The sequence below is a fragment of the Electrona antarctica genome, assembly GCF_951216825.1.
Source record: "Electrona antarctica genome assembly, chromosome: 14".
Lineage (NCBI taxonomy): Eukaryota > Metazoa > Chordata > Actinopteri > Myctophiformes > Myctophidae > Electrona > Electrona antarctica.
Genome location: NC_136795.1, coordinates 4,920,975 through 4,946,027, shown reverse-complemented (window position 1 = coordinate 4,946,027; position 25,053 = coordinate 4,920,975). Strand labels below are relative to the sequence as shown.

General features: G+C 44.3%; 1 protein-coding gene across 1 annotated transcript in view; it reads left to right on the top strand.

Annotated features, from left to right (window-relative positions):
* The window catches only part of card11 (caspase recruitment domain family, member 11), a 62,383-nt gene that overhangs the window by 21,636 nt on the left and 15,694 nt on the right, over positions 1-25,053 (top strand). Inside the window, exons 6-16 of the mRNA XM_079521511.1 lie at positions 157-342; positions 2,126-2,272; positions 12,320-12,445; positions 13,904-14,101; positions 14,991-15,140; positions 16,545-16,626; positions 17,560-17,768; positions 17,919-18,025; positions 22,708-22,748; positions 22,900-23,014; positions 24,544-24,745. Coding sequence (XP_079377637.1) covers positions 157-342; positions 2,126-2,272; positions 12,320-12,445; positions 13,904-14,101; positions 14,991-15,140; positions 16,545-16,626; positions 17,560-17,768; positions 17,919-18,025; positions 22,708-22,748; positions 22,900-23,014; positions 24,544-24,745 — 1,563 coding nt within the window. The remainder of the gene's footprint in view (positions 1-156; positions 343-2,125; positions 2,273-12,319; positions 12,446-13,903; positions 14,102-14,990; positions 15,141-16,544; positions 16,627-17,559; positions 17,769-17,918; positions 18,026-22,707; positions 22,749-22,899; positions 23,015-24,543; positions 24,746-25,053) is intronic.

The following is a 25,053-nucleotide window of genomic DNA, read 5'->3' as shown; positions in this document are numbered from 1 at the left end:
GTTCATTTGGTGTGTTGTTATTAACCCTGCTGCGCCTCAGATAGACCAGCTGAAGCACAGGCTCAACGAGATGGAGAGGAGACCGTGTTCCGTGTATGGGCACCATTCACCTCATTGTTCATTTGGTGTGTTGTTATTAACCCTGCTGCGCCGCAGATAGACCAGCTGAAGCACAGGCTCAACAAGGTGGAGGAGGAGTACAAGATGGAGAGGAGACAGAGCCTGAAGCTGAAGAACGACATCGAGAACCGGCCCAAGAGAGAGCAGATCTTTGAGCTGGAGAGAGAGAACGAGGTTCTCAAGTTCAAGCTCCAGGAGCTGCAGTCCATCGTGCAGCAGCAGGTACCGTTAGGCTATCTGTGTGTGTGTGTGTGTGTGTGTGTGTGTATGTAGCGTGTGTGTGTGTGTGTGCGTGTGTACATCTGTGTGCGTGCGAGTCATCAGGGACTCACAGCATGTGCTGTACAGGCCAAATCATCTGTCCCTCAACCCCCGAAGTGGCACTTGAATAAATATCGTGTTCAGCAATGATATTTCTAATGATTTGTACTATTATATGCATAGAGCGTCGCAGTCCCACTTCCCCTACCAGTGCCCAGGAAATGATTCCCCGTTCATTTTCCTCATAGACATTTCAAAAAGTATTTATTTAAAGACCTTTTAAGCCTCGTACAAAGCCAACTCGAATTGTGACAAATCATGACAACAAACGAACAAATAATTAAAGAAAGAAAGAAAACGGCAGTTTACAACACTTTTTGTTGTTGTTTTTCTTCTTTGTAATTATTTGTTCTGTCCAAAATGTTGTGTTTGTCACAACGTAAGTTGGCTTTGTCCGCGGCGTAAACGTCTTAAATAAATACTTTTTGAAAAGCCTATGGAGAAAATGAACAGGGAATTCACTTCTGGGTCTCACGTCTCTATAGCATGAACATGATTTGCAAAGAGACATCCAGGTTCTATACAAATACCAGAAAAAAGGCTCTGTTGTGTAAACTCTTGCCTGAAAACATTTGATTTAAACAAACATTTAAGATGTTGTGGCCCCTTGAGCATCTTCTGGTTACCCTGATACTCGGCCTGAGTTTTCATTTAGTTTCACTCCATTATTCATTATTCTTTATATTATCCCCGGAATCGCCTGAATAATTATATATCATTAATGGGCGCGATTCATCCACTGAGCATTTCTCAGCCTATTCGACGTCTAGAATACGTCTAAATGGACGTCTAGAAATGGGTTATAACTGGTCTGAAAATGTACGTTTTTTTTCTTTGCGGTCTAGACTTAGATTAGACTTCATTTCAACGTCTATATATAGACGGTCTATACATAGACGGTCTATACATAGACCGTCTATATATAGACTGTACAGTATATAGACGGTCTGTACAGTATATAGACGTTTAAAATACGGCAAATCAACTAAGCTAAGCCTAGACCGCTAAAAAACTAAATAACGATTATTTAACGGTTATTACTCATTTTTAGAAGGACATCTAATGACCCCTACACACTGTAGGAGTTTTAAAGTTGTCGGCGAGTCATCAGATCGTTGTGCATTTCACACTGCAGGAGTCTTTTTTTGAAATCGTCTGTCATTATATTGTTGTGGCTTTCACACTAAACGATTGGTCGCAGATTAGGCATCACACACTGTAAGAGTTCACCAAGATGCCATCCAGACCCGATATTCATTTGTTTTTATTTTATTCATTTTTACATCTCGTGCAGGATGCCGTGATACAAGCCAGCTCGAATTGTGACAAATCATGACAATAAACACAATGTTGGGCGATCAAATAATTAGAAAGAAACATTGTGTTTATTGTCTTGATTTGTCACAACTGGAGTTGGCTTTGTTCCGCGGCGTGAGCGTCTTTAAATAAATACTTTTTGAAAAGTCTATGAGGAAAATGAATGGGGGATTATTTTCCGGGTCTCTCGTCGTTATGAAAGGGGGCGGGACTGCAATGCTCTATAGCTGACTATTGCTCAGTGGGCGGGGCTTGAGCCAGCCAGCCGGGTCAATCCTGGTGAAACTCTATTCTATTGCATACATAATGATATGTGTTCTGTGTGTGTGTGTGTGTGTGTGTGTGTGTGTGTGTATGTTTGTTGTAGCCCGGACCCCTGCACGAATCGGACAAGGCCATCGTGGACATTTTGGAACACGACCGACAGGAGGCAATAGAGGACAGGCAGGACTTGGTCAACCGCCTCTACAACCTACACGAAGAAGTCCGACAGGCTGAGGAGTTGAGGGACAAGGTACTGATTCACACCCTAAACCCTAAAGCCAAATTCCAATACCCCAAAATCTCGGGCCACTCGCTCACTCACTCACTCGTTCACTCCATGCATGGATGGTGGTGTTACGGTGAAATTGGTGACCTGCTGAAATATGTTTCATTATCAGAGTTCAACCTAGCGGTATTCAGGCCACGTATTTAAACACCTCCATGTAAGTTGTGTGAAGTCCACAATATGGTCACATATTTCGACAGGTCACCAATTTCACCATAATTTGCCATGCTTTGGGCATTGGAATTTGGCTTAACCCATTCAGGCCTGACGTCGAAATTTAAAAAAAAAAGTTCTCTAAATCACCACTCGGTGGCGCGCTATGAGCTTGTAGATCTGCTATTTTTCAATAGCTAAATTATAACATAATGTACTGTATGTAACCACCAAAAGGGGTTCCCGCTCAAAATGGGTTAACCTCAATCTTTTCCTAATTGTAAGCCCCAACTCTATAAAACCATAAAATAACTATTTCTCTTGTAAAAATCACACTTGTGTGAAGTGAGGGGCGCTCTTATCATCATGAATCATCATGCAATGCAGCATACATTCGTTGGGTCGCCTCCTTACGCACCTGTCAGTGCGTTGGCCCCTCGTTGGGTCTCCTCCTTACGCACCTGTCAGTGCGTTGGCCCCTCGTTGGGTCTCCTCCTTACGCACCTGTTGCCTTTGTAGGTGTGCATGAAAGAGACTTGCGTTTTTTCTTGGGGAAAATGGTCTTCATTTCTACAGTTCTACTACCGTATACTTGTGAGGTTGGGGGGGGGGGGGGGGGGGGGGATTTGGCCCTCACAAATATGGTAATACAAGTACACACACGCACGCACGCATGCAACACACGCACGCACACACACACACCTACACACCTGAAAGAGCACGCACCTTGCAAGATGAAAAGTCCAGTGCCCTGGAGACCATACATACCCTACCTAGAACACGCCATCACCCAGCTTTTCCTCTTCTCCTGGTCTGTATGTCTGTCTGTCTGTCTGTACCTGTCGCTATCGCTTTGTTTTTATCGCCCGTGAACTGCACTGATACAGTGAATGCAAACAGTAACCTCCGTTACGTATACAGTAGCTTCCATTCGCTACTGTAAACGTCGCATTGCGACGCGTTTTGCTTTATGTGAATTGAAATCTTGAATAAGTTTTTGCTAATTTTGAATTGGAATCCTGAAAAGTAACATCTGTATATAATTTCAAATGCATTTATAGTTATAGTTGTTAACTTTATGAACTAAATACAAATACATAAAAAACATAAAAAAGACATAAAAAAGACAATTTTACAACATTTTAATACTAGTAATTAGCTGAAATCAATAATATACCAATGTTTGGATATTAACCTGCGGGCCGCATTAAGTGATGGTAGGGGCCGCATGTGGCCCCCGGGCCGCCAGTTGCCCATGTATGCCCTAGGCCTAGGGCATTAAGCAACTAGTCGACTAGTCGACTAGTAAATCCACTAGTCAACCTTATTGTTAATAGTTGACTAGTTGATTTATTTTTACATAATAGGTAGTTAAACAACTAGTCGACTAGTAAACTAGGCAACTAGTCAACTAGTAAAAATGACTAGAAGTGAATGCCCTAGGCCCCGATGCAGGCTGGTCTCAGAGCAACTAAACTCAGAGAGTTTAGTTGCTCCTAAATGCGTAATTCACGGATAATAGTTAATGCTTGTGGGTAAGGCACGGTAGAGCCCTGCGTGTGAATGCACAGGGTTTTTAAACTGTAATATACCAACAGTTTACACCAAGTGTGAGTGAACAGGCTTTTAAAGAGGGTCAAAAGGGTGCAGATGAAGAACAGCCGCACAAATTAATGTCGGGGATGGCAATAGTTTGTGTTGCGTGTGATTTCACACCAGAAGATATAAGATGATGCACCGTGTTGGAAATGACTGTAGACGGCTGTAACGAAGACTCTCACTTCCAGTCATGTTGTTGGATCTGAGTAGTTGCTCATTGGATATTTAGTCCCCATATATGGGGATATCCGACTAGGACGTTGGGCTATATGACATATGACATGTCTAGTATGACAATCCCTATATTTGGCCCGAGCCGACCTAGTGCTGATATCAGATAGATGTGGTAGAACCATATATGGATAGATCTAACTGGCTTAGTCATCGTGACAAGCATAGTCGGAGAATATATAACAAGGGTCGGCTTCAGGGAGAAGGCAGAAGTCGAAGCATCCTGGTTTAAGTTCTAACCGGACACCACTGCTGCGGGTCCTAACCTAAGTAATCATCAATAGAGCCTTGACGTCGAGAGAGAGAAGAGACACCGGGAGGGACAGACAGACAGACATGGCGATGTTGTGTTGGACCATTTCCAAAGCAGTAGGACCAAAGCGAGTCAACCATGCTGCTGTAGCAGTGAGGAACAAACTGTATTCCTTTGGAGGCGACCGTGTTGAAGGGATCAACAACATGGAACAGATGGATGTCCATGTCTTCAACACAGTGTCTTTATGCTGGAAGAAGTTACCTCCAGTGGAACCTGGAAGAGGAGACGGTCACCTTGAGGTTCCATCCATGCGCCACGGGCACACAGCTGTGTTGGTTGAAGATACAGTCTACATCTGGGGAGGGTGGCTTTTCTGCAATGTGCTTTATGCATTTGATGTCGACACCCACATATGGTTCAAACCCAGGGTTTCTGGAACCGTTCCAGAGGAGAGGAGGTGCCACTCAGCCTGTGTGTTGGAGAAGGTCATGTTTATCCATGGAGGACGCACCAGGCTGACTGGATGGACTAATGACATGTACAAGTTGGACACCAGCACAATGGTCTGGGCTTTAATTAACACCAGAGGAACTCCATCACGTCCTTCATCAGCTCACTCTGCCACCATCATTGGGACAAAGTTGTTTGTATTTGTGGGCCAAGCGTTCTACAACATCAGAGTGTTTGACACACAGACCAACGATTGGATGGACACAACTTCTGTACAGCTTCTACCAGAGCGACGTTATCATTCAGCCTTTACCTACAATGGAGAGCTGTACATATTTGGTGGCTCATGGCCAGGCTATGGCCAGACCTTCAATGATGTGTGGAAATTCAGTCCAGAGACCTTCTCCTGGAAGAAGGTTGACCCCAAGGGGAATGCACCATGTCCACTGCGTTATACATGCTGTTGCATTGTGGGAGATCATATCATCTTCTTTGGAGGAAGGGAAGGAAATGGCAGACTCTCTGATGAGCTGTTCATCTTAGACTTGAGTCCTAGTCTTAAAACGTTATGTAAGCTAGCAGTTATTCAGTACGCTCTGGACCAATCGGAACTCCCACACAACATCAGGTGGGAACTGGCAGCCGAACGAAGGCCTGTCCCTAGCCTGAGCTAACGCTAGACATTTCTGGCCTAGATGGGAGGGCCGCGGCTCAGATTTACGCACACCCTGATTGGATCACCGATCTGTCCGTCAACCCCGGTCTCTCCCCCCCCCCCTAGTGCAGCACTGTTATTGTGTCGACCAGAAGCAGAAACCACTGGTTGCTGGAGTATACCATTCCAACGGACTGTCAAAGTTATTTCCACAGAGTCGGCACGTTTTCTTTCTTAGACGGTGTGGTGGGTTCTTCAGCCATTCTCCTCATTTTCCTCGCATATCCTTGTTTGAAGTTCCACTGGTAATGATTTCCTCAGTGTTATTTTTATTTTGAGGGGTGCACACCGCTCAGAGCCCTGAGCAACACTGAAGCGCAAAAGACAGCCCACTGCACCTCGCCTTTTTTTTAAATACATTTTTATTTAATTTTATGAGGAAAAGGACAGGCATACAGAAATGCAAATAAAACATACTTCTGATTCTTTGCCAGGTGAGTGGCGTGCCTCTCCAGGTGAGTGGCGTGCCTCTCCAGGTGAGTGGCGTGCCTCCTTGTCTCATTTTTAAAATCCTACCCCCGCAACCCTGCACCAATCACCATTGACAAAAAGGGAAAATAATAATAATTATAACTATAACAACAATTAAATACAACATAAAACAATTTTTTTTAAATTAACAACAAATTATAAATAATAAAGAATTGTAAAAAATAGGCCTGAAAAAAAAAAAGATTTCAACAAAGACAAAGAAAAAAAAGGGATTATATAAATATAATTAGTTAGATATGTAATGCTATAGTTATATAGTAGAGGTCCTCGCCTCTTCTGACTTCCTCCACGTAATTTATACGCCTAATCTACACTCCACCATCTACACTAACGCTTCATCATACATTCTAATCTACACTCCACCATCTACACTAACGCTTCATCATACAGTCTAATCTACACTCCACCATCTACACTAACGCTTCATCATACAGTCTAATCTACACTCCACCATCTACACTAACGCTTCATCATACAGTCTAATCTACACTCCACCATCTACACTAACGCTTCATCATACAGTCTAATCTACACTCCACCATCTACACTAACGCTTCATCATACAGTCTAATCTACACTCCACCATCTACACTAACGCTTCATCATACAGTCTAATCTACACTCCACCATCTACACTAACGCTTCATCATACAGTCTAATCTACACTCCACCATCTACACTAACGCTTCATCATACAGTCTAATCTACACTCCACCATCTACACTAACGCTTCATCATACAGTCTAATCTACACTCCACCATCTACACTAACGCTTCATCATACAGTCTGGGCCAACGGAAAAGGTCTCATGAGTATCCGGATACAGCGGAAGTGGAGCCTCCTCGCCACTTCCGTTTCGTCTTTACAGTCGTGCATATTTATCCTAATATAAATAGAAAACATCTAAGGCTATAGCTTGTTGCTTAGCAGAAAAGGTTACTCAGCTCATGGGGGCTATAGTCCCAGACTCTATATAGCATTCTGTTACTCAGCTCATGGGGGCTATAGTCCCAGACTCTATATAGCATTCTGTTACTCAGCTCATGGGGGCTATAGTCCCAGACTCTATATAGCATTCTGTTACTCATCTCATGGGGGCTGTAGTCCCAGACTCTATATAGCATTCTGTTACTCAGCTCATGGGGGCTATAGTCCCAGACTCTATATAGCATTCTGTTACTCAGCTCATGGGGGCTATAGTCCCAGACTCTATATAGCATTCTGTTACTCAGCTCATGGGGCTATAGTCCCAGACTCTATATAGCATTCTGTTACTCAGCTCATGGGGGCTATAGTCCCAGACTCTATATAGCATTCTGTTACTCAGCTCATGGGGGCTATAGTCCCAGACTCTATATAGCATTCTGTTACTCAGCTCATGGGGCTATAGTCCCAGACTCTATATAGCATTCTGTTACTCAGCTCATGGGGGCTATAGTCCCAGACTCTATATAGCATTCTGTTACTCAGCTCATGGGGCTATAGTCCCAGACTCTATATAGCATTCTGTTACTCAGCTCATGGGGGCTATAGTCCCAGACTCTATATAGCATTCGGAGATTGTGGAATAGTTGTTTGGTAACGCGAGACTAGGTGGGCGGGGACGTGCAGAGAGTGCTATCGAAAATAGCCGATCTACAAGCTCTCAACGCTCAGAGCTTGCAGGCATTTTGCATTTCTTCCGCCATAGTAGATGCTGCATTCATCCGTGGTCTGGAGAGGGCAGTTGTTTTACAGACAGGGTCAAAGGGCAGGGGCTGTGTTTGCTTGTCCTCTTCATACTTTCCCTGATGAAGACTCTGTTGGAGTCGAAACATGTCTTTTCTAAATAAAGTACCTTCATTTGTATCCACCCTCTCCTCTTTTTTTGATCTTTTGAGTGCCCGGATCGCCGCCTTTTCTTTAGCATCTCTGTATAGTATTTAGAATTGAGTACTATATACGAATTATATACGAATTGAGTACTATATACGAATTATATACGAATTATATACGAATTGAGTACTATATACGAATTACAGTTTAACGCATTTAGGCCTGACATCGAAATTTAAAAAATGTCCTATAAATCATGACAGTTTTCTGAAATACCCATGTTTCTATATCAGTGGCAGTGGGGGAAGGTTCTTATAACGTGATAGCGCTTTCAGTTCACAACGAACACATTCAATTGTTTCAGCATCTTGTTTCAACATTTCAGCATGATCAATGATCAACAGTAAAGAATTAAATTGTTTCAAGCCATAAGCGGCGGGTGGATTTTACCTTTAGGTAGGCTAGAATTGCGTGGGACGACGACGACGCAGATTTATTTATTTATTTCCCCCAGATAATGTCATGATTTGACCAATTTATTACCAATCTCGTACACCATTGCTCACGAAAGCAAGATCCTTGACCCAATTACAGCCACTGCATCTTACCTTTTAATTAAAGTAAAAGTAGTCTGAGGAAAAGGAACAGTTCTGTTCCCCGGACATTGTTTTGGGATATTTTGGCTTAGATGGCTCTGTTTGTCAAGTCTCAAGTCAGTGTGGAGATTACCCGGCGGTGTTGCTGCCCCTCCCCTCCCTCCCTCCCTCCCGCCCGGCTCATGGCTCTTTACAGACGGGCCGACGGCACACAGACGCGTGAATTCTGTTTGTGTCCGAGCATAGGCATGGTACTGTATATATTTCTTTTCCCTTTTTACCTCCTTTTTGATGAATTCCTGTTCTGTCTATAGAAGTGTCTATTTGTACGTCTCTAAATGTTTTGATGATTTGAACATGGTGGACCCTGTTGGAAACAAGTGTAATGCTTAATTGGGTCGTCCACTCACAGTTAACAGCCTTTGTATTGAGTTTGTGCTTGAAATGTACTGTAATTCTGCAAACTGTTAATAAATTCTTCAATCAATCAATCAATCAACGCCCCGCCTGCCTGTGATTGGCCTACCGACACTGTCCTCCGATACTACAACTTGACGTAACGATATCATCCGCTCCCGACCGGATCATATACCCGAAATGAAATGGTGCCCAGGCTAGCGTCACGCTGGTTGCGCCCCTGAGTTGGGGAGCTGGTGAGTGCAAAGAAAGCACATACCAGTGTGCAGTGGCATGTGACAGCAAGAGGAGAAACAGTGGAATACTTTACTTACCGTAGGCCCATCGCTCCCAGTGTAGAATTATAGGCCATCTATGACTGTTCTCCGTCCAACACGGTTTTGGGGCTGTCCTTTCTGCCTCACGCCAGCTGATTCTCTTCACCTTCACCTGTGGCAGCGGTGGCCGAACGGATAGCGGCGCGGTCTAGATACCGGAAGGTTCCCAGTTCGAACCAGCCGTCCGACACGTTAAAATTACCACCGCTGAAATGCCCTTGAACAAGGCATCAACCACTACGATGAAATGTGTTCTATGAGCAGGGCCTGGCTGGAAACAAGTTCTTGAGCTTAGCCCAGATACCCTGGGTAAATATAGATTTCATTTCATTTCATTTCACCTCCAGGTGTTTTTAGGTGTCGTTGTCCATCCCCACCCTCCCCTTCCGCTTCCCTGCAGGGGATTCCAAGTCAGGACAGGGCTTGGCGAGTGGTGCTGGCTGGGGTACTGGTTTTCTCAGACTGTGTCCTCTATCCCAGGGGTTCTCAACCCGTGGGTCGCGACCCCTCGGGGGTCGCCAAATTATTTTAGGGGGTCCCCAAATTATTTTCAAAAAATATATATATTTTTTTAAATTTAATTTTCACGATTTTTCAAAAATAGCAGACCTACAAGCTCGTAGCGCGCCACTCGGTGGCGCGCTACAAGCTTGTAGATCTGCTATTTTTCAATAGCTAAATTATAACAATGCTTAAAACACCAAAAGGGGTTCCCGCCCAAAATGGTTTAAGGTTATTGTAGCAGACATTGCCAAAGCATTTCCGGGGGTCCCCGGCCAAAAACGTTGAGAACCCCTGATCTATCCAACCCCAGTTTTGTACTCAGGATCCAACAGTAGAATATGGTGAGCTTAAATTTGCCACCAAATCGGTTAGCTGCTGAGACACATCTCACTTACATACTGTGCTGCCCCTTGGGCGGCGGGGGGGGGGAGGCGGGGGGGGGGGAGCAAAAGTTACTAGAGCATCACAATCATTATAACCCATTTAGACCTGAGGACGATTCTACAAATGCCTTCTAAATCCTGACAGTTTTCTGAAAAACCTATGTTTCTATGTCAGTGGTTCTATGAACTATTTCATGTCAAGGACCCCTAGAATTATATGTAATTGGCCGCCGACCCCATCTCAAAATATGTAGTTCCAGGGACCCCCCAGAAGCAAAGATTTGAGTTAAAAATGTTCACTCTGAAAGAATATATATTCAAAGATTTGCGCCACATTTTCACGATTTTTCAAAAATAGCAGACCTACACGTTCATAGCACGGCACTCGGTGCCGCGCTATGAACGTGTAGATCTGCTATTTCTCAACAGCTAAAGCATAACATAATGCTTAATACACCAAAAGGGGTTCCTGCCCAAAATCACTTCATAAAATAGCAGATCTACAAGCTCGCTGCGTGCCAGTCTGTACAGATGGGGGGTCCGCGGCCAAGTATCAATTTGACTTGAACATTGTTTTGAGAAGCACTGCTGATTGCTGAACTGTATCCACAGAGTGGTGTGCATGCATGTGACCCACTCGAGTACATCTGCCTGAAGTAGCTGGCAAGCTACTGTACGCATGATTACTGAAACAGCCTGTGTTTCGGTTAATGACCTTAAAGGAGCATTCAGTGATTTGACTTAATTCAAATATCACTTGTTTTTTCTTTTTTTCTGGATAATCCTCCCTACTATAGAGTGTGCTGACCATATAAGGAGTTCCTCCCTGTCCCCAGTGAGCCCCTGGGGTCAAAAAACCCTAGTTTCAGTTTTGGTGGCGGGTGGCAAAACCTTCATCCAATCAGGATGAGAGGGGCCTTCCTCCAATCATGATCGAGTGGGGCGGGCATTGGTGCACGTGCTGTTGGTCAGTTGTACTTCCCCCACTGTAGAGCGTGCATGTGCACATCTTGTTACCGGGTGGACCGGGTTTTTTTCCAAATCACCCAAATCACTGAATGCTCTTTTAAATAAAAATAGACTCCATGTTTGTGTTTTTCTGTGAGTTTCAGTTTGTCTTTTATACTGTTGATCCTGACCTTACTCTACTGCTGCTGGTAGCTGTGTGACCTGTGACCTGTACTCCTTGATCCTGACCTTACTCTACTGCTGCTGGTAGCTGTGTGACCTGTGACCTGTACTCCTTGATCCTGACCTTACTCTACTGCTGCTGGTAGCTGTGTGACCTGTGACCTGTACTCCTTGATCCTGACCTTACTCTACTGCTGCTGGTAGCTGTGTGACCTGTGACCTGTACTCCTTGATCCTGACCTTACTCTACTGCTGCTGGTAGCTGTGTGACCTGTGACCTGTGACCTGTGACCTTACTCTACTGCTGCTGGTAGCTGTGTGACCTGCGACCTGTGACCTGTGACCTTACTCTACTGCTGCTGGTAGCTGTGTGACCTGCGACCTGTACTCCTTGAGTTACGGCCCTTATCTAGTCTATGGCGGATAGCGGATTACAGCCTGGCTGTTTCTCAGCTCACAGCTGAAAACAAGTCCATCAACGATAAGAAATATAATTGAAGGAGCCATTCTGCCTAGGTGCCTTGAGCCGGTTGTGGGCGGGTTCACCTTGGGGGGAGGAGTGCCGCAGTAATGGTGATAGGGATCACAGGTGAATGAGCCCTGGAAGGAATGGCATGGCACGGGGACACACAGGGGGAGATTATACGGTTTTTTACCGTTAATAACATGCATTGACAAAAGTATGCTGTTTGCCTGTCGGTAATATAAATAAATGGGAACCTCACCCAACAGCAGTTGCACTGTTTGGACAATCCTGACTTACTTGAAACGCGTCAAAGACGGTTTCCCTATCCCCTGCCTAGCCGAGTGGCAAATATGTTTGTTAGCCACCACAATAATATAAAAATATAAATTCGCTTCATCGGTGTGTGTGTGCGTGCGTGCGTGCGTGCGTGCGTGCATGCGTGCGTGTGCGTGCGTGTGCGTGCGTGTGTGTGTGTGTGTGTGCAGTACTTGGAAGAGAAGGAGGATTTGGAGCTGAAGTGTTCCACGCTGCAGAAGGACTGTGAGATGTACCGCAACCGCATGAACACCTACATCGTCCAGCTGGATGAGATGATGAAGGAGAGAGACCAGGTAACACGTACGCACGCACGCACGCACACACACACACACACACACACGCACACGCACACACACACACCAGTGTTGATTTCGTCGACTAAAACTAAGAGGAAAAATGGTCGTCGACTACCTTTTTTCACTGACGAAAACTAAATGACGACTATGACGACTAAAACCAAGACTAAATATACTGACAATTTCGTCAACAAATAAAAACTAGACTAAAATGTTACGAAGGGACTAGTGGACAAGAGATCCAGTATAAGTCATTTTACACTTGGTACATCTACAAGCTCACAACGCGTCGCATTGTGGGGGGGGCTAAAGGCCTCGACAGAGTCCGTTTTGCCTTGCGTTGTCTGTCCCTCTATAAAAAATATAAAATAAAGGCGATATATATATATATATATATATATATATATATATATATGGTGAGTTTTACATTATTGTGTACAAAGATGCTAAAGCACACCAAAGTCCTTGTAGCGGTGCCGGCACACGGGAGAGAACTGCAGAGGAAACCTTGAAAAAACAAGAAGGTGGGTTAGGGTTAGCACACGCCAACAGCCAGAGTGCCAATATTACATTAGGACGCAGCAGGTAAGACAAATGAATCCAACGTTTCGGCGGTTAAGCCTTCATCAGGGACACTATACACTATATCATCATAATTGAAGTGATGTCTCTTCATTTGCTGTAACACAGCATGCGAAGCAACATCCCACTGCCTGTGATGTGGCCAATCTACAAGCTCACACTGTCCGTGACGCCTTGCAAGCTTGAAACTTGTTTACTTGCTAGTGATGTAATCAATTAATCATTTGGCACCAGCTGTGTACAATTCCATAGGACCTTTCTTTTAATGGCTTTCATGTACTCTTTTTAAAAGTACATGAAAGCAGTTTCACACTGCCTTATAGATAGAAATGTGCTCGGTTGGCCATTTTCTGGGTGTTAATTTAACCCACTTTGGGCGGGAACCCCTTTTGGTGTTTTAAACATTATGTTATAGTTTAGCTATTGAGAAATAGCAGATCTACAAGCTGCAAAATCGTGAAAATATTTATTTCAGAAAACTGGAGGATTTAGAAGACATTTTTTAAATTTCGAGGTCAGGCTAAAATGGATTAAATGCTATGTTACGACGTTTACAACTCAAGCAGCCGGTCATCCTCTTTCAGAAAGAGGGGGTGGAGCGGAGCGGAGGAGGAAAAGCCTTCTTGCTCTCTGCTGCCAAAGGTCGCCAGGGGTAGCGAGGACCGCTGCTTGCGTTGCGTTGGAGTGGGGGTCGTTCCCAGACTGACGGACGACGTAACACGTTCTTTATTTCCAAGTAACAGTACGCAGCTCTCCTCTCTCTCTTAATGAGTGTGTGGGGATCGCCAATTTATCCTTTTCCCAATCCCCCTATCACCAACTCGCCAAAAAAAACCCCCAGCTGATCTGCTTCTTTATAATGTGTGTGTGCAGGCGTTCAAGTCCAGGGACGAGGCCCAGCATCATTTCTCTCAGTGTCTGGTGGATAAGGACAAGTACCGCAAACTGATCCGAGAGCTGGAGGAGAAGAGCGACGAGCTCAACATCGAGATCGTACGCAAAGAGGGGAAGTTGGTGACGCTGGAGTCACGGCTACGACGCCTGTGCAAGGACAACTGTCTGGACACAAATGTAAAAGATTGAGCTGGAAGAGGCCATTTCCTTATTTATATATTTCTCTCTCTCTCTCACTCTCAGTCCACATCTGTTCTACTTTTCCCCTCTCCCCCACCTCCCCCCTGCCAATTCAATTAATTTCAATGGGGCTTTGTTGACATTGTAAATTTGTTTTGTTTTTTAAAGAAATAAAAAGTACAGTTATGGCCTACTAGAATAAGGACACATATTAGCAGAGCTGCCTGTAGTACAGTAAGTATAGTAGGTACAAAACTAAATATTTCGCTTTTGATGTAAAAAGCTAAACTAAACTAAACTAAACTAAAATGATTAAAATGTAAAATATAGCAGCCATTTGTCGAATATATTAAACGATATCCGTTTAGTTTGCAGAGTCAGTAGGTCTGTGTACAGCAGTGTTTATTTCGTCGACTAAAACTATGCCGAAAAATGTTCGTCGACTACCTTTTTTCACTGACGAAAACTAAATGGAAACCAAATGAAAACTAAGCTATGACTAAATATATTGGCAATTTCGTCAAAAAAAAACGAGACTAAAATGTTAGGAAGGGACTAGTGGACAAGAGATCCAGTATGTCATTTTACACCTGGTTGCATGCTGAAAATAGCTGATCTACAAGCTCACAACACGTCGCGCTGCGACACGTTGTGAGCTTGTAGATCGGCTATTTTCAGCAAGTATAAAAACAGTCTAAAACTAGACTAACACTAAGACATTCCAGATGACTAGAATTGACAAAAACGAAATTAAGTTTAATTCCAAAGACTATGACTAAACTAAACTCAAATTGAAATTTGCTGCCGAAAACAACACTGGTGTACTGGGACCAGAATGGTGCAGATTGTTGTCCGTCTCTCAATCGGTTGTGTTTTTGTTTTTCAGAGTTTGCCGAGGGACCTGCCCCCGACCATTATATGTCAGGGGGAGGAGTTTAAACCTTCCCAGGGCCAATCGGAATGCTCCAGCGATGACTCGCCACAGTCCTTCTTCCTGGCCGAAGAGCCGCCACGCCTCAGGCGCAGACCCAACCTGGTCAGCCCTAAAACACACACACACACACACACACACAAAGACGCACACACTCGCATCCATTCTTTCATCTTATTTGTCTTGGTTGATTTTCACAAAGGCCAATGTCAAATGAAATTGAACACAAAAGCGAGTACAGCGACGCATAGATTTGTGGAAGATTGCTCTCCTCCACCTCTAAAATAACATGGGAATGAATTAAACGAAATCCCCCAAGATTTGACAACCAGCCAGCCTGTCACAGCGTGATCGACCGTCCCTCCAAGATGATGGGGTCGGGATATTATCACTTAAGCCAAACGCCATTTTGAAGACGAGCTTCAAATGTCGACACTGATAAACGTTAAACGGCTGACAAGCGTAAAAAAATAAAAATAAATACTGGAGGGAGGATTTTATAGTTTAAGGGGCAGACTCTTAGGGCTCCATTTTCGTTCGAGCATTCTAAATACACTATTTGGGGATTTAGCAGTGGGGAAGGGGTGTTCCCCCCCAGTGCTTTATTGCTTCATAGCCTTACGGTCTATGCTCAGAGTCATAGCCTTACGGTCTATGCTCAGAGTCATAGCCTTACGGTCTATGCTCAGAGTCATAGCCTTACGGTCTATGCTCAGAGTCATAGCCTTACGGTCTATGCTCAGAGTCATAGCCTTACGGTCTATGCTCAGAGTCATAGCCTTAGGTCTATGCTCAGAGTCATAGCCTTACGGTCTATGCTCAGAGTCATAGCCTTACGGTCTATGCTCAGAGTCATAGCCTTAGGTCTATGCTCAGAGTCATAGCTTTACGGTCTATGCTCAGAGTCATAGCCCATGGAAGAGTGATGTGTTGCTGCCTTGAAGTCCCAAACCCCATTTGGAGTGATGAAACTGAACGAGCAAATGGAATCGCGCAAGCTGCACAATGCCTGGCACAAGCCAAATAACTTCATTGACTATACAAGTATGGACACAAGGAAGTGGCAGGCTGATTATAGGAAAATTACAAAGAGATGCGTAGGAGAATAAGGAGATATGACGCAGCCTGACTCCGCGGACATCTCCATTACAGGCGCGCAGGGCGCGCCGATATACCAAACTAATTTGGCATTCCGGCTTTACGGGTGCTTTTAAACTCCACTATGCGCCTTCCCAAATGTGTGTGACCAAAATAGCAATTTAGGGGAAAGCGTGCCAACACGCCCATGACCACACCTCTAGGCGCAAATACCGGTGTGGGCATAATAGATAGTGGGTGACGCTGGACCAAAATACCATTAAGGGACAGAGCAAGCTCCTACACTCGTAATTTCCGGGCAGCGACTGACTTGCGGGCCGTGTCGCGGGTAACGGCGGCGACGAAAATGGAGCCCCTAATGCACTAAGTCACTGGACTCTCTCTACTTGTGTGTTGTGTTGTGTTGTTCAGATCAGGGACAGAGTGAAGTCTCCAGTCTCTGCTCCCAAAGTCCTGGATCTGCCGGTCTACTCTGAGGTCCTTCCACACGCAGGTGACACACTGATCCACCGCTAATACTGTAAATATAATAACACCGTACCGTGCATTCAAACACTCTGATACTAGTAGCATCCTGTATGTACAATTCAAAGGCTGTGCGTATGCAGTTAGAGCATTATCTATTGTTTATTTGTTATGTTTTCAATGAGACTCTCTTTTTATTTTTTAATCATTTGTAGTTAATGGTTCAAAACAGAGTTTGGTTTGGCGATAATAATGTGTTTTTGGAGGGACTACCACACTTTTCAACATTGACACACGTTTGACTATTTTGACTACAAGCTCATGGTGCGGCACCGAGTGCCGCGCCATGAGCTTGTAGATCTGCTATTTTTCACAGCTAAAGTTTATTCTCAGTGAGATGTAAGCTACACAAATAGCTTACATCTCAACAGCTAAAGTATAACATAATGCTTAAAACACCAAAAGGGGTTCCCCATCCTGAATGGGGTAATGAACACTCATTGATTTGACTGTAGCGTCTAGCACAGGGGTTCTCAACCCGTGGGTCGCGACCCCTCGGGGGGGTCGCCAAATTATTTTAGGGGGTCCCCAAATTATAAAAAAAAAAAAAAAATTATTTTCACGATTTTTCAAAAATAGCAGACCTACAAGCTCGTAGCGCGCCACTCGGTGGCGCGCTATGAGCTTGTAGATCTGCTATTTTTCAATAGCTAAATTATAACAATGCTTAAAACACCAAAAGGGGTTCCCGCCCAAAATGGTTTAAGGTTATTGTAGCAGTCAATATTGGGGGTCGGGAGGGGGCGGGGCGGGGGTCCCGAGACATTGCCAAAGCATTTCCGGGGGTCCCCGGCCAAAAACGTTGAGAACCCCTGGTCTAGCATGTATGTGTGACTGTAATAATATGTGTATATGTGACTGTGTAATAATACATTTTGTCCTGTGCTTCTCCGCCTTGCAGCGTTGTCAGTGAGTGGAGGAGAAGCTTCGGAGGACCACAACACATCCAAGTCTCACGTCAACAACAACAACAACATCTGCCCCCCTTCCCCCCTGCCCTCCCCTACTCCCACCCACCACCACCCACTGTCCTCCGCTCCCCCCCTCCTCCCCCCCTCCTCCTCCTCCTCCCCCTCGCCTCTGGTAGAACTGTCCAACAGGGACTACATGGTGAGCTCCTCAACACGTCATATATCCCACCAGATGAACTGTACACACACCACACGTTTAACAGCTCCATTATTATGCTTATATATATATTTGTGTAGCTCTTTTTTTCTTTTTCTTTTTACACTTTTCACACAACAATTTCATGTCCAGGTGCGTTGTCGTAATGACAGCATCCAGTCCATGCTCGCCGAACCGCCAGAGAAAGCCTCACTGTACCGCAGAGAGAGAGAGAGAGAACATGACTTCCTAGTCCGCAGGTAAATGTCTGGCTCTGTACACACATAAAGAACAACTGTTCTGTGCTCTGCCTGTCAGGGTTAAATGGACATTTCACCGCAGGAAATCACTCAATGTTAACACCTTGCTTGCCCGGAACTATTTAATCCATTTAATCCATGTGCCCATCATTTATAGCGCCCGGACCACTTTTACCGGCGCACCGGAAGTTGGTGTGCATGTCTGTGTAGCAGCTAACAATAGCCACACCACTCTAGAGTCGATCGACAACAACGGGAGGTAATAATAAATCTATCGCGACTAGCGACTGGACCGCGGAAGGCCGTCAAACACAGGGAACATTTTCGATGACGCGTCACTGTTTGACACGTGATCGGATTGGGCAACAAGCGCTCCTAGGCTGTGGAGCGAAGCGATCGGTTTTGATATCATTAATCTCCGTCCTATTTATCAATCTCCGGCTTGGGCACTTGACCTTGAACTTGACGGAGATCTCCGCCCCGGGCTTCCATGGTGTTAATAGTATTCGTTGTAGTAGACAACAGTAGCACAATTTGAAATTTGCACCCGTATAGCCAGAAGAATAATGTGTCTGTGTGTTTGACAAACCTTGGGTTTGACTGGACTGCTGAATTCCTACAATGCCCATAATGCTTTAGTGCACTTCCCCTCCTTGTGGAGAGGGAGGAGGCTGCATGGAGGTGTGACTTTGTAGTCCAGGAAGGAAGTGAGACCACATTTTCAGGATGGGTTTTTGGTCATGAACATGGCGTCATGAATAAAAAATATATAATTTTTTATAAAAAAAAAAAGAAAAAACATATTACACACATAAAAACACCAGGAAAGTGTTTCTTGTGTCCTAAACATCATTAAAATAAGCTCTGGTTGCAAAAGAGGTGAAGTGGCCCTTTAATCTATTCTCTCAGTGGCTTTAGAACATTTATCAGTGCGTTGTTTTGAAATTCCCTGGAATGAGAACGTTTACACTACGTTTTAACAGCGGGCGACAGAACGTTTACACTACGTTTTAACAGCGGGCGACAGAGCGTTTACACTACGTTTTAACAGCGGGCGACAGAAAGTTTACACTACGTTTTAACAGCGGGCGACAGAACGTTTACACTACGTTTTAACAGCGGGCGACAGAGCGTTTACACTACGTTTTAACAGCGGGCGACAGAACGTTTACACTACGTTTTAACAGCGGGCGACAGAGCGTTTACACTACGTTTTAACAGCGGGCGACAGAACGTTTACACTACGTTTTAACAGCGGGCGACAGAGCGTTTACACTACGTTTTAACAGCGGCGAACAGAGCGTTTACACTACGTTTTAACAGCGGGCGACAGAACCTTTACACTACGTTTTAACAGCAGGGCGACAGAACGTTTACACTACGTTTTAACAGCGGGCGACAACGTTTACACTACGTTTTAACAGCGGGCGACAGAACGTTTACACTACGTTTTAACAGCGGGCGACAGAACCTTTACACTACGTTTTAACAGCGGGCGACAGAACCTTTACACTACGTTTTAACAGCGGGCGACAGAACGTTTACACTACGTTTTAACAGCAGGCGACAACGTTTACACTACGTTTTAACAGCAGGCGACAGAACGTTTACACTACGTTTTAACAGCAGGCGACAACGTTTACACTACGTTTTAACAGCAGGCGACAGAACGTTTACACTACGTTTTAACAGCGGGCGACAGAGCGTTTACACTACGTTTTAACAGCGGGCGACAGAAAGTTTACACTACGTTTTAACAGCGGGCGACAACGTTTACACTAAGTTTTAACAGCGGGCGACAGAGCGTTTACACTACGTTTTAACAGCGGGCGACAGAACGTTTACACTACGTTTTAACAGCGGGCGACAGAGCGTTTACACTACGTTTTAACAGCGGGCGACAGAGCGTTTACACTACGTTTTAACAGCGGGCGACAGAACCTTTACACTACGTTTTAACAGCAGGGCGACAGAACGTTTACACTACGTTTTAACAGCGGGCGACAACGTTTACACTACGTTTTAACAGCGGGCGACAGAGCGTTTACACTACGTTTTAACAGCGGGCGACAGAAAGTTTACACTACGTTTTAACAGCGGGCGACAACGTTTACACTAACTTTTAACAGCGGGCGACAGAGCGTTTACACTACGTTTTAACAGCGGGCGACAGAACGTTTACACTACGTTTTAACAGCGGGCGACAGAGCGTTTACACTACGTTTTAACAGCGGGCGACAGAGCGTTTACACTACGTTTTAACAGCGGGCGACAGAGCGTTTACACTACGTTTTAACAGCAGGGCGACAGAACCTTTACACTACGTTTTAACAGCAGGGCGACAGAATGTTTACACTACGTTTTAACAGCGGGCGACAGAACCTTTACACTACGTTTTAACAGCAGGGCGACAGAACGTTTACACTACGTTTTAACAGCGGGCGACAACCTTTACACTACGTTTTAACAGCGGGCGACAGAACCTTTACACTACGTTTTAACAGCGGGCGACAGAACGTTTACACTACGTTTTAACAGTGGGCGACAGAACGTTTACACTACGTTTTAACAGCGGGCGACAACGTTTACACTACGTTTTAACAGCGGGCGACAGAACGTTTACACTACGTTTTAACAGCGGGCGACAGAACCTTTACACTACGTTTTAACAGCGGGCGACAGAACGTTTACACTACGTTTTAACAGCGGGCGACAGAACCTTTACACTACGTTTTAACAGCGGGCGACAGAACGTTTACACTACGTTTTAACAGCGGGCGACAGAACGTTTACACTACGTTTTAACAGCGGGCGACAGAGCGTTTACACTACGTTTTAACAGCGGGCGACAGAGCGTTTACACTACGTTTTAACAGCGGGCGACAGAACGTTTACACTACGTTTTAACAGTGGGCGACAGAGCGTTTACACTACGTTTTAACAGCGGGCGACAGAGCGTTTACACTACGTTTTAACAGCGGGCGACAGAGCGTTTACACTACGTTTTAACAGCGGGCGACAGAACCTTTACACTACGTTTTAACAGCAGGGCGACAGAACGTTTACACTACATTTTAACAGCGGGCGACAACGTTTACACTACGTTTTAACAGCGGGCGACAGAACCTTTACACTACGTTTTAACAGCGGGCGACAGAACGTTTACACTACGTTTTAACAGCGGGCGACAGAATGTTTACACTACGTTTTAACAGCGGGCGACAGAATGTTTACACTACGTTTTAACAGCGGGCGACAGAACCTTTACACTACGTTTTAACAGCGGGCGACAGAACGTTTACACTACGTTTTAACAGCGGGCGACAGAACGTTTACACTACGTTTTAACAGCGGGCGACAGAACCTTTACACTACGTTTTAACAGCGGGCGACAGAACGTTTACACTACGTTTTAACAGCGGGCGACAGAACCTTTACACTACGTTTTAACAGCGGGCGACAGAACGTTTACACTACGTTTTAACAGTGGGCGACAGAGCGTTTACACTACGTTTTAACAGCGGGCGACAGAGCGTTTACACTACGTTTTAACAGCGGGCGACAGAGCGTTTACACTACGTTTTAACAGCGGGCGACAGAACCTTTACACTACGTTTTAACAGCAGGGCGACAGAACGTTTACACTACATTTTAACAGCGGGCGACAACGTTTACACTACGTTTTAACAGCGGGCGACAGAACCTTTACACTACGTTTTAACAGCGGGCGACAGAACGTTTACACTACGTTTTAACAGCGGGCGACAGAATGTTTACACTACGTTTTAACAGCGGGCGACAGAATGTTTACACTACGTTTTAACAGCGGGCGACAGAACCTTTACACTACGTTTTAACAGCGGGCGACAGAACGTTTACACTACGTTTTAACAGCGGGCGACAGAACGTTTACACTACGTTTTAACAGCGGGCGACAGAACCTTTACACTACGTTTTAACAGCGGGCGACAGAACGTTTACACTACGTTTTAACAGCGGGCGACAGAACCTTTACACTACGTTTTAACAGCGGGCGACAGAACGTTTACACTACGTTTTAACAGCGGGCGACAGAACCTTTACACTACGTTTTAACAGCGGGCGACAGAACGTTTACACTACGTTTTAACAGCGGGCGACAGAACGTTTACACTACGTTTTAACAGTGGGCGACAGAATGTTTACACTACGTTTTAACAGCGGGCGACAGAACCTTTACACTACGTTTTAACAGCGGGCGACAGAACGTTTACACTACGTTTTAACAGTGGGCGACAGAATGTTTACACTACGTTTTAACAGCGGGCGACAGAACCTTTACACTACGTTTTAACAGCGGGCGACAGAACCTTTACACTACGTTTTAACAGCGGGCGACAGAACCTTTACACTACGTTTTAACAGCGGGCGACAGCCAGACGAATTTTCCGGAAGTGCATTATTTGTCAATGGGACCCGGCGACTACTGACGATAGAGGCGATAGCAGGCGATGGTCGAAAAGTGGGCGGAGGAACGTCGGCAGAAAACATAAAAATAATTCATCTTTTGGGCGACGTCGCCCGGCGATAGTGGGCGATAGCCAATGAAATTCAAGCGATGCTCGCCGTTGGCCTCCCGCTGTTAAAACGTACTGTTAGTATGATTTGTGTGATGAAACGTTGACGTTTTTGGTCTCTTCCAGCCTTTCAGACTTTGATAGTGACAACATGGAACTGGAGTTTGGTAAGAGCTGTTTTTTTTTAACACACTAGACCAGAACTGTGCATTTACGGTGCATGTTTTCCCTATATTTCTGTCTGTCTTTCTGCCCGTTGACTTACCTCCGCCTGTCTGTCTGTCTGTCTGTCTGTCTGTCTGTCTGTCTGTCTGTCAGAGAACGAGGGTCCTCCGTCTGTCCACTCGTCCTCGTCCTCTCATCAGTCGGAGGGGATGGACACCTACGACCTTGAGCAGGTCAACAACATCTTCAGGAAGCTCTCACTGGAGAGGTACACGCACGCACGCACGCACGCACGCACTAAACGCATGCACTAAACGCACAAACTAAACGCACGCACTAAACGCATGCACTAAACGCATGCACCAACTGCACGCAACCAAATAGTCAGCGGTGCCCCTGTGTCTGTGGACCGCCATGAAGGCCCATGTCTGGTCCAGCCACTAGAATATTGCAAGTAGTGAAACGTGACCAGATGCACTTATATTCCAGCAGCAGAAACTAAAGGTATTAATACTTATTGTATCGAATGGCCATTGTTGTATCGAATCGAATTCATTTTAAATATAAAATTATTAAATATGACTACAAAGAATAAAATATTAAATATGACTACAAAGAATAAATTATTAAATATGACTACAAAGAATAAATTATTAAATATGACTACAAAGAATACATTATTAAATATGACTACAAAGAATAAATTATTAAATATGACTACAAAGAATACAATATTAAATATGACTACAAAGAATAAATTATTAAATATGACTACAAAGAATACATTATTCAATATGACTACAAAGAATAAATTATTAAATATGACAAAGAATAAATTATTAAATATGACTACAAAGAATACATTATTCAATATGACTACAAAGAATAAATTATTAAATATGACAAAGAATAAATTATTAAATATGACTACAAAGAATACATTATTCAATATGACTACAAAGAATACATTATTAAATATGACAAAGAATACATTATTAAATATGACTACAAAGAATACATTATTCAATATGACTACAAAGAATACATTATTAAATATGACTACAAAGAATACATTATTCAATATGACTACAAAGAATACATTATTCAATATGACTACAAAGAATAAATTATTAAATATGACTACAAAGAATACATTATTCAATATGACTACAAAGAATAAATTACTAAATATGACTACAAAGAATACATTATTCAATATGACTACAAAGAATAAATTATTAAATATGACAAAGAATTAAAGGCAAAAATCTGTTAAGTTTTTACTTTGTTCAAATGTCCAGTGTCTAAAACCCAATTAAATCATTCATTACTGATTTATTATCTTAAATATCTGTTATCTTAAAAACCTTCACATCAAGTATTTTGTGTGCGTGCGTGTGCGCGTGCGTGCGTGGGTGTGTGCGTTATTAATTATAATTATTTATTATCTTAAATATCTGTTATCTTAAAAACGTTCACATCAAGTATTTTGTGTGCATGCGTGTGTGTGTGCGCTTGCGTGTGCACGTGCGTGGGTGTGTGCGTTATTAATTATAATTATTTATTATCTTAAATATCTGTTATCTTAAAAACGTTCACATCAAGTATTTTGCGTGTGTGTGTGTGTGTATGTGTTTGTGTGTGTGTGCGCGTGCGTGCGTGTGTGCGTGCATGTGTGTGTGTGCGCGTGCGTGCGTGCGTGCGTGCGTGTGTGTGTGTGTGTGTGTGTGTGTGTGTGCGTGCGTGCGTGCGTGTGTGTGTGTGTGTGTGTGCGTGTGTGTGTGTCCGTGCGTGCAGGCCGTTCCGCCCGTCCCTCTCCTCCTTCTCCAGAGTGAGCTCCACGGTGAAGCCGGTCCAGGTGTTGTCGTTAGCGGGAGACAGCCTGCTGAAGGACATCAGCATGGTGGGAGGCAACGACCGCGGCATCTTCGTGGCATCCGTCCAACCAGGCTCCAGCAGCGAGCGGGCGGGGCTACGCGAGGGACATCACCTCCTGTTGGTGAGCAAGTTGGCCTGGAAAAAGCATTTAATTAGCCCATATATGTCAAACTCAAGGCCCGGGGGCCAAATCAGGCCCGAGAATGAATTATCTTTGGCCCGCGGAATGATATTTAATTTGTATTAGAACTGGCCCTCTGGTATATTGCACGGACCACCATAATACTACAAGTCCGACAATGCACTGCGAGTGCATTGGCACATATCACATACTATGAAAGCAGTGCTTGGTGAGGATCATAGAACAGGAAACTGAGCTTAATAATAATGCATTTTCAGTTTTAAATGCATTAACTTTTTTGCTGTTTG